The sequence below is a fragment of the Durio zibethinus genome, chromosome 5 (genome assembly GCF_047325235.1).
Source record: "Durio zibethinus cultivar Kanyao isolate XHJ-2024 chromosome 5, ASM4732523v1, whole genome shotgun sequence".
Classification (NCBI taxonomy): Eukaryota; Viridiplantae; Streptophyta; class Magnoliopsida; order Malvales; family Malvaceae; genus Durio; species Durio zibethinus.
In genome coordinates this window covers 4635158-4646204 of record NC_143166.1, presented here as the reverse complement: position 1 = coordinate 4646204, position 11047 = coordinate 4635158, and the positions used below count along the sequence as shown (strand labels likewise).

Sequence of the window (11047 nt, the reverse complement as noted above, 5' to 3'; positions counted from 1 at the left end):
GAAGAACGCATCGCTTTTTCAATTTTTTTTTCAAACGATGCCGTTCCTTATCCTGTCATAACGATGGAATTAAAATTTACAATTCAACCTCTATAAGTCCAAACCATGCAAATATAATATCTAACTAGTTTTAAACTCGTCCATGCATACGAATATATTTATATATAAATAATTTTATATAATATAAATTTAAAATTTTTTTAAATTGATAATATAAGATTTTAAGTTTATTAACATTTCAAATTTTATATATTTAGTTTTTTATTTAAATTTTGTATATTTCACTATTGTAAAATAAATTAATTATATATTTGATATATTTATGCAATTATCATCAAATTAAAAAAAAAAAACTTAAATTGTAATTTATTGAATCTAAGTATTATATAAATAAAAGTCAATCATGTCTTTGATTCCAAAAAATTAAAAAAAAATTCATCTCAAAATTAATCTTAATTTAAAATTATTTGTAATTAATCTGTATTTTTTTTTTTTATAAAAATTAAGACATATAGTTGATTACTTGATTTGTTCATATATGAAAATTGAAAATTATCTATTGCAATTTTTACCATTAACATTAAAATTTTTTGGATTAACATTGTATCTGCCATGATGTGGTTCCTATGAGCATTGATTTTTCTTTCATTTAACACCTTAATAATCACATGTTTTTTATTTGTTATATAATATTGAATAGTACAATAGGAAATTAAAGTAAAAAATCAATATAGAATGTGAAATTAAATAAATCAAACCATTAAATTAAAAATAAACAAACCAAAACAGTACAAATTGAAACAAACCAAGACAGTCATAATTCGAAATATACATTATTGAAAAAAAATAAATTGTAATTGAGAAGGAATATGATAGGTTTACCTTGATCTAACACTAATGCAATTGGAGAATAACCTTTTAAGTAATGCTAGATTACATCAAGATACCCTATTTATAATATATTTTTTTGGTACAATAAAAAATAAGAAGGCTTTTAATTAATACAAATTAAATTAGGCATAATTTATGGAAATTTATTATAATGGATTCATTTAAATTTCAGCAAGTTTTTTCAAATGCTATATCTATAATTTAGAATATTTTATTAGAAAAATAAGGTGAATCAATTAAAAATTTAAAAACAAATAAATATAATTAATTCATTGAAAATATTTTAAAATTTATATAAAATCAAATCAATTGATAATAATAATAATAATAATAATAATAATAATAATAATAATAATAATAATAATAATAAATGCAGGGTACTTGACGATTGTTAAAACTCGTCCAGATGTCAAAATGTGAGGCCATCTACATTAGAAATTTCCTCTTTTACTAAAAATTTTAACTTATAATATATATATATATATATATATATATATATATATATATATATATACACACACACACACAATTACACTAACACACTTCCTTTTAGGTACGATTTGTAAACAAATTGTTGGTTTATTTTTAGAAATATTTTGATTTGATTCTTGTTTGATAAAAAAATTTATTTTGTTTGTTAGAGCTTGATTTGTTTGAATAATAAAATATTTACGTTTGATTCATATTTGATTTAATCAAATTAATCGAATTCATTCATAAATATTAAATGAATATATATAAATAAATATATTTATAAATAATAAATAAATTATAATTAAATAAATTTAAATAAATAAATCTAACAAATATAAATAAACTTTAAAATAAGTTTAAGATAAAAAATAAAAATATAATTTTATTATTATTATAAATAAAATAATAAATAAATAATAAACAAATAAATTTATAATGAATCTTATATAAATTTATTTGTGAATATAAATGAATTAAATAAATTTATATTCGTATTTAATTTATTTAATAAATAAATATAAACAAATAAAAAACGATCACATTTATAAATTATTCATCAAAAACTTTATTCATATACACATGCTTTTAAGGTTAAAATTCATTTCCCCGAAATTATCATTAAAAATAAAAATCCCACCACCACAATTAAATGTCCTTTTTTATGTACAAAATCACCGACTTGAGTTAAAATAATAGTAATACTATATTTTAATATTTGGCAATATATTAATATTATTTTGTTGTTTAATCTTAGAGTATTCTTCTAATTAAAAAATATTAATACATTAGCAATTGTACTATCTTTTCATAAAATATTCAAAATTTAATTTTAATGAAATAAAATTAAATTTAAATAAAAAATACTTATACCAATGAAAATTAAAAAAAAAAATCAAAAGAACTAATTAAAATGAAAGTATCAAAATGAGTACTTAATATATAAAAAGAATAGAAAGGTACTATTTATTTAAAAAATTAATGTTATGCTTTAAATTATATTGAAAATTTTAATATAATATATACATTTTTAAAATATTTAATATAATATTTGAATTATAAATATATTAATTAATATAACATTTATTTTTATTTTCATTAATTTTAAATGATAATAACTAAATAGTTAATATAATATATACATTTTAAAAATATTTAATGTAACATTTGAATTATAAATATATTAATTAATATAACATTTATTTTTATTTTCATTAATTTTAAATGATAATAAGTAATGGATAAATAATTATTTAAATATTTTATTAATTAATAAATTTATAATTTAAATATTATATTATAAATTTTTAAAATTTAAATATTATATTTAATATTTTATTATAATTTAAGAGCCTGACATTAATCCTATTTAACATAAAAAAATCAATTACCCGTTTGTTCTTTTGATCAATATGAATTATTATCCATTATAAAAAATTAAATTGGAAAAAAAAAAAGAAAAGAAAGGGTTGGAATTTGGTTAGGGAGAAAGGGTAAAACGCAACGCAGAACAACGGCCATAAGCAAGGCGGAAGGAAAGCGACCAGTCCACTTCCAGCTCATCTTCTTTCATAGACTCACTCCCCTGGCTTGAACTCAACGCTCTTTCAATCTATATTTCTCTGCTAAATCCTCAAAAAAAAAAAAAAAATCAAATCCCCCATGATTTCACTTCTCCTTCTCCTTGTCAAAACCCTCAATCTTTTCAACTCCTAAAAAAAGCCTAAACCCCTTTAATCAACACAAAAAAAAAAAAGGAAGAAAAGAAGAACAAAGAAGAAAAACCCATATCCCATTCGGATTCAAGACCGCCATGTACTTATCGGAGAAGCCCCGTCCAATAGATTTATACAAGGAGGATGTTCCTGCTACTGCCCGTGACATGATCATCGAGGTCACCACCAATGGGGATTTGCCACCTCACCACCACCCTCCTCCTCACCAACAACAGCAACAGCAAATGATCTTAGGAGAAAGTAGCGGCGAAGACCCAGAAGTCAAAGCCCCCAAGAAACGAGCCGAGACCTGGGTCCAAGACGAAACCCGTAGCCTTATCGCCTTTCGAAGGGAAATGGATAGTCTTTTCAATACTTCCAAATCGAACAAGCACTTGTGGGAGCAGATATCGGCTAAGATGAGAGAGAAAGGGTTCGATCGATCGCCAACTATGTGTACGGACAAATGGAGGAACTTGTTAAAGGAGTTTAAGAAAACTAAGCATCAAGATCGAGGGAGTGGGTCAGCTAAGATGTCTTACTATAAGGAAATTGACGAGATTTTAAGGGAAAGGACGAAGCATCTTTATAAGAGTCCAACTCCTCCCCCTCCTAAGCTTGATTCCTTTATGCATTTCGCTGATAAGGGTATGCGCTATTTTTTGAGGTTTTTTTCCTTTTTTTTTTGGCATTAAAAAAGTGGGGCTTTTATTGAATTGTTGTTGGGTTGTTACTGGATGATGTTGATGAGGACTTTCTTTTTAAAGGCTTTATTTGGATCTAAGAATCTGTTTTTGGGTGATTTGGCTTTAATGGATTTCCAATGTGAATACCGATGTTTGAGATTTAGACCATCTGAATCCTTTTTTGTCTAAAGGCTGCTATAATTTTTGAAGTTGAATTTGTTATAAAGTTACTAAAGTGATGGCATTTTTGGCCAAAAAAAGTGATGGTATTTTATGAATTATAGTTGAGAAAAGAAATTAGTTTTGGTTCTTTTAAATGTAGGAGTTTCTTTGATTGTAAATGACTTGACTGAGTAGTCTTCTGTGGTTGAGAAGAAGGCTTGTTTGCTTTCATGTATCCTTATGAAAGTTGGTACTTATAAAACTGCTGCTTTTAAATGACATCTTTATTATGGAGCATAGAGCCATAGACGGACAAATATTTAACATGTATTGTATCTACTTGTGACGAAGGTGTCATGTCTACAGAACAAATGAGTTATTCAAAATGTGATATGGTGTTCAAGTCACTTGAAGCATGAATCATGCTGAGCAGAAAATGAATGATTATTCCACAAAGCAAACTTCAAGATATGGCATAAAGGCAGCAGGCTTCTCTGGTTTTCTTAAAATTTAGAATACCACCTTTCTAATAGGAGAAGGGAAGTAGTATGTTGATATAATCAAATCTTATTTGGAAATTGGTGTATGGTCTATTGATTTCCTCTCTGTTGTCTTATGTTGTTTGATCCATTTTCCAATACCTTCATTCTACTTTTACGATGTTTTCTCAGGGTTTTGTCTTATACAGACATAATACCTCGCTGTTGCATTTCACTTCTTGAAATTAGTACATAAGTTTTAGCCCCCCCTGCTTGGGGATTTCAATCTCTCTCTCTCTCTCTCTCTATCTTACTCTGTCTCTTTGGGTGGAGGAGAGGGTATTCATGTACGCTACCTGATGGATAGTTGTATTGTTTCTATATTCAGTTTGCAACATACATTCAGTCTTTTTTCTATTACCATGATTTTAATAATTGTCACCAATATGACTTGACTCTTCCAGGTTTTGAGGATACCGGCATATCATTTGGTCCTGTTGAAGGTATGTTGTTGTAATTTACGTTTGCTCTCTTCTGGTTTATCTTGAATTTTCTTTTTCACTCCTTTATGAGCTTGTAGTAATATTTTTCCTCAAGTTAATTTGGGTAAATCATAGAATTTATTGGATGCAATTTCAGTAATCTTAACAACCTTGTACCTCATCAACTTCTTACCTGGATTTAGGGGCTTTACAAGGCATAATCAGAGAAGAGTGTATCCATCTGGAAACTCCTATTTGCAGAGAACCTAGTCATGAGCGTATTTTTTATAGGGCCCACACTGTTACCTGTCATATTAATCTGGTAATCTTTAGGTACTGTCATCCTCTATTTATTTCATCAGTTAAACCGGGTGTACTTTTTATAACTTAAAACTGAACAATCACTTTTTCCTGTTGTTAACATCTTTCAAGAAGCCAAGACACCACCATGGACAGCCTTGCTTGTTTCTTTCCCTTCATTCTCAATCTTCTTGCAGTGAATTCGGACCTTTTAATTGTAGTGACACTGTCATTAGCCTTGTAGTGAACCCAACTTACAACCTGCTCCCACCCAGGATAAGTTATTCTGAGAGTGAAATAGTCATGTGCTGATAGAAACCCATGTTGATTATCTACACTGTCTTACTCTAATGCTATCCTCATTTAACGGATCGCTCAAATAATATCCTATGGAAACTGTTCTTCTAAAGAGTCTTTGCCTAGTGCACCATTAGCATCTTTAGACAGTCGATTGTACATTTCATCATGTCTGCCCTTATCTTTCCATTTGAAGGATTTTCTTAAGTCTGCACAGGACTATAAGTAGTTTTTGTGCCCCAAAAGCTTGTTTTTAGCAACCTTTAGCTGCAATCAATGTACATGTTTTTATTTTTTGGGGGCATACACAATGCTGAAATGTTGTTTATTGAATCTTGAAAAAGTTGAGATAATTTAATTTAGTGAATGACATATGCATCTATCAATGGGGTTCATAAGCCTGCAATCTATGCTATGTGGTTACGCAATCTTATGCCTTCTATTTATTTTCAATCTCAGTGGAACTTATACCATAGCATACTTGCCTTTAACCATGTTGCCTTTTTCTAAAACTATCTTAAAAGGTTCTGTATCTCATTCTGTTTATGCTTTCTGGTGTGCAGCTAGTGGCAGGCCAACGCTTAATCTTGAAAGACGTTTAGATCATGATGGACATCCTCTTGCTATCACTGCAGCTGATGCTGTTGCAGCCGGTGGAGTTCCTCCTTGGAATTGGAGAGAGGCCTCTGGAAATGGTAAGTTTTGTTTGAATTTTACCAAAAGATACGATGGTTTTAAATGGAGCACAATGTTCAGGTGTTTTGGTGGGGCATCACGGGCACATTTTCTTTTGGATGTGCTCAACTGAATGCATTTGTGTTAAATGCTCTTGATTATGAGCATTGGCTCCCAAATCTTGTCTGAGCTAAAATTTTTGACTCTGGAAATCTGTATATGGACATCTCATTCTCTTTCACACCCTTTTTGGTAGGTGGGGACTGTCAGTCATATGGAGGAAGGGTTATAACTGTCAAGTTTGGGGACTACACCAGAAGGATTGGTATAGATGGTACTGCTGATGCCATCAGGGAGGCAATTAAATCTGCTTTTAGATTGAGAACTAAGCGTGCATTTTGGTTGGAGGATGAAGACCATATAGTTCGTAGCCTTGACAGGGAAATGCCTTTAGGGAATTATACTCTCCACCTTGATGAAGGTAACATTGACATGCATGCTGTTTCTGCTAGCTTTCTGACGAAAAACTTTCTCAAGAAATTGATTTCATAAAAATATAATAGATGAAAGATACAGCTCTGAATGATGTGATAATCTTCTATGATTCTATCATCTACAAAGGATGGGTAAGGATAAAACCTATAGATGTTTTACCCTACCAAAATCCCCACAACGTAAGAGCCTTGTGCATTGGCCAACTTTTAACATTCTTATCTATTGTCTGTTGATCTAGCCTGCACTTAATAATTCAGAGTGGCTTCCACATGAAATATTACATAGCAAACATACCTGCAGACATTTTTTTTTGGCTCAATTTCCAAATATACCCTCAAACGTCAGTAAAAAAATGGAATTAAGCCCCTGACCTTTTATTATGTCTAAATAAGACTAAATTTTATTTTTTTTTTGTAATTATAGTCATAAACTTTTAAAATCAATTAAAAAAATCCAATTGAAACAACTTTTAAGTTGTTTTATAACTTAAGTTATCCTATAAAAAGTCTACTTGGAATAACGAAAGACTATTATGACTTGTCACGTGTTTACTAGCGTAGCTAGATAATAAATGATGTCTTCCATTGTTCCAATTGGATTTTTTCATTCATTTTAAAAGTTACGGTTATAATTACAGACAAAAAATTATAGCTTTATTTACATGCAATAAAAGGTAAGGAGCATAATTTCATTTTTTACTCAAGTTTGGGGTATATTTGGGTAATAAGCCTTTTTTTTTTCATTGGTCGAAGAGAATAACTAGGTACTTGCATTTTTCTGTGTATTTTTGAACTTCTGCTTTCAGGTTTGGCTATAAAAGTGTGCCACTATGATGAGTCAGATCATATACCGGTCCACACAGAGGAGAAGATTTTTTACACAGAAGATGATTACCGTGAATATTTGGTCCGCCGGGGCTACACAGGTCTCAGGGAGATTGATGGATACAGAAACATTGATAATATGGATGACCTCCAAACTAATGCTCTATATCGAGGTGTTAGCTGAAAGCTGGTGCATCTTGCTTGCACAAATGCAGTGCTCTCGAAAGGCTATAATAAAGTTGCCTTGTCTTGACATAAGTGTGCATGTAGGATTAAAAAATATGCTCCGGTGCATTTGAAAATTGTGATTATGTTGTTCGCATTCGCGCTTACTAATCCTGAACCCTATAACTCAGCTGTTAATATTATGTTGTAATGTATTGACTCCAGTACAGTTTCTGTTCATGCGGCCTCGATGCCACTTGTTTGTACATATGCATTTGGGTTGAAAACAAAGAATTTCTTGCTAGGTTTTAGATGGGGTCAATTTTACAGCATTTGATTGCAGTCAGCTACTTGAACTCCAGTTTTGAGTACTTATTTTGCTTTTCGTTTTCTCTGACATAATATTGCATCTTTGCATTGAACCTTATTCTCAAGTGATGATGCTATAGCTCCATGCCTAGACCACAAGCAACCAAATACTCTGAAATCAGGGTTGAACGACCGCCAAGATCAGTGGCAGAAAGTGCTGAAAGCAAACTTCAATAACGCATCATAAATGGCAGAGGATGCATTATGTTATATTTGACTATTTTCATCGTTTGTATTTGAAACCTGGAAGATCAGAATTTCCTTCCTGAGCTTTTCATGGTTTATACATGCTAGATTGGATAACCATGGGATTATTATGATGTGGGATTTATGACTATAGCGGAGGCTGCCATTTTTTATGATGATTTGATAAGAATTGCGAGATAGGTGGGAGAGGCAGCGGTAATTCCTTGGCTGAACTAAAGAACGTGAATCGACATTATGTTGTAAGATAAAATGAACAGAACTTGAAGTCAGTGAAAGAACAGTAGTGAATTTCATTGGCACCTAAGTTAATACATTTGAAAGATTTATGTTCACAACAAAACACAAATGAAGACCCAAAAACACCCAAAAGCATTTTCATCTTTCCTGGCAATCTTGGAAATATGTGAATAGAAGATTCACAGATTAATCATAAACCCACAAGTGAACAAGGAAAGATATTGCAGTAGAAAAAAAAAAAAAGACAAGAAGTTTCAATTACTCCACTGCTCTTCCCATTCGTCATTCTTGTATGATACAAGAGTGTCAACCTTGTGTATCTGCATGATCCCAACATACAAATACTTAGAAGCGAAGGAAAAGTTTACCCTTTTATTAATGTAACTTGATTTGCTTTTGCAACATTACCTTGGTATCAAAAGAATGCAACTTCACCATTTGAGGATTTGCAATCAACTTGGGGTCACTCTCAATCCAAGTGAATGGTACTGTAACATCTTTATCAGTGTATGCCAATACATCAAACACACCTGGAAGATCAAACAATACAAGTGAGAGTGTGAGACATCTGTTGAGGAAGAAGATGACCAAATTGCCTTTAATCAGATGTCTCTCTCTTACATGGTTCATCAAGGCATGGCAAGTAAGTAATACTCGAGGCAATCTGTCTCATGATTGCCTGTATTTCTCGCATAATTTCCTTGTCACTCTTTTCCCTTGACACACTGCAATCAAAGACACAAAGGAGAGACCAATGAAAATTTGAACTCGAAGTTTAGTTCAGTTAATTCATGCAACCACCTTTAAGAGCTGGTATCCAGCAAGTCTGGATTTGAATCCTAACACTTTCAACCCCCTCTTCTATTTATAAGATGCAGCATCATTTGTACTAAAAAAAATCATCTCTCAGATTTAACACAAAAATACATCTGTCAGGTAAAAGAAAAAAAGGTCATCAAATATTACCCTTTCTCAACAACCTCACTATCAGTCTCAATGCTAAAATTCCACCTCTCCAAGACCTCATTGGTTGCCTTGCTCATGATAACCAACACAACCCTCTGCAGCTTCCCAGCTTCCAGCCATTCTTTCACAACAAATTCAAAATCAAATCAAGTCATCAACAATTTTCATTTTCAGAATGTGAGAAATGATTAACATTTTCCTACATTTTTTAACAAGTACCAAAAATATCCAAAGGCAAAGATTTACCAGAAAGTTGAGCTGTTAGGCTGGTAATGAAGGATTTAACACTTTCATCTTGAGTGAGCAACAATGGAAGCCCATATTTCTTCACTTTCGCAAAACTTTCTTCTGGATAAACTCCTCGATTGTACAAAATGCTAAACAAAAGCAAATTATTTATTAAACCAACATCATCAATCTCTTTACTTATACCTAGCAATTTTTATATTTGTGTGGATGTGTAAATATAAAATATATTTTTTTAATTTTGTTAAATCTATATGTGATTTTTGTTAAAGTTTTAAACCGTATCATTTTCATGTTTTTATTAGTATTGTTTTCCTATCGTATCAGTTTTATATTGCCAGGTCTATTTTTACTCGAAAAAATCTAGCTTCTGAAAAATCAGTAAGAGACACAAGGACTAGAAACCCAGAAATAAACCTCCACTCATCTTTACCTATTCGCCGCATATCCTGGAAAAAAGAAAGAACAAAATCAGGCAAAATTTCTCAACCCCCCCTCCCACAAAAAACCCAAAAAATTGTAAATCACATACCAAAAAACTCGCTTACGATTGCTGCTGAGCCTCGAAGAGTGATTATATCTTTGGCAACGGTTCTTAACGCCATTCAACTTCTTCTACGATCAAATTTTCTCTTGTATTTGAAAGTAACAATATAATTGGTAAAATCAGGAAAAAGGAAAAGTGAATTGGGGATTAAGTAAGTAGAAAATTAGATGAAGAGGAATATGGGGTGATGAGTTTTCTGGAAATATGGCTTTGAGAAAACATGAATCAGAGAAGAAAAAAGCAGAGTAACGGCTAGTTTCTTCATGTCCGTCTCGGGGCGAACAGCAACTTTTTAAATTGCGCTTTTAACGGTAAAAAGTGGGTCCGCATTTTTTTTTAAGTACCAATCGTGTGGCCACGTAGGATAATTAGAAAGGACGGCTACTTTGAGCATGTTTGGTTCTGTAATTTTTCGTTGAATTGAAACAATTAATTTATTTATTCCCAAGCTTTTAACCTAATAGTTAAATGTGTTTGAAAATATATCAAAAATTTGATTTCGAATCAATTTTTTTTTTATTTGTATTAAGATTTTGTCTTCCTGATGTGATTAAAAAAAATCAATTTGAAAAACGAAGTGTAAGTTTATATTTTTTGTGATTGATTTATGATTTTAGTTTTAAAAAGCTTAGTGATTAAGCAAAACTAGTGTTTAGCCCCACTTGGTGGGATTAATTTTTGTACATCAATAAATTATAAAGATATAAAATTATAAATTATAAAACAATGATCATATTTTATACATAAGATGATAATTATTTGATATTATATTTGATTTGTATATAAAAAAAGATAAGATTGCAAGGAGTTAGGATTAATCATCTTCTTAATAT

At 30.7% G+C, this 11047-nt stretch overlaps 2 protein-coding genes across 2 annotated transcripts; one reads left to right on the top strand and one right to left on the bottom strand.

Annotated features, from left to right (window-relative positions):
* The first annotated feature begins 2836 nt into the window (after positions 1-2836).
* Positions 2837-8003, top strand: LOC111282068 (trihelix transcription factor GT-1-like). Its single transcript, XM_022869991.2, has 5 exons — positions 2837-3725; positions 4869-4907; positions 6047-6178; positions 6415-6639; positions 7459-8003. The coding sequence occupies exons 1-5, from the start codon at positions 3176-3178 to the stop codon at positions 7659-7661; spliced, it is 1149 nt and encodes a 382-aa protein (XP_022725726.1). The 5' UTR covers positions 2837-3175; the 3' UTR covers positions 7662-8003.
* Positions 8004-8165: 162 nt separating this feature from the next.
* On the bottom strand, positions 8166-10492 carry LOC111282069 (mitotic spindle checkpoint protein MAD2-like). The gene is made up of 7 exons (XM_022869993.2): positions 10200-10492; positions 10101-10116; positions 9668-9798; positions 9422-9542; positions 9077-9180; positions 8864-8985; positions 8166-8775 (listed from the first exon to the last, which is right to left on the bottom strand). The coding sequence occupies exons 1-7, from the start codon at positions 10270-10272 to the stop codon at positions 8710-8712; spliced, it is 633 nt and encodes a 210-aa protein (XP_022725728.1). The 5' UTR covers positions 10273-10492; the 3' UTR covers positions 8166-8709.
* Positions 10493-11047: the final 555 nt, after the last annotated feature.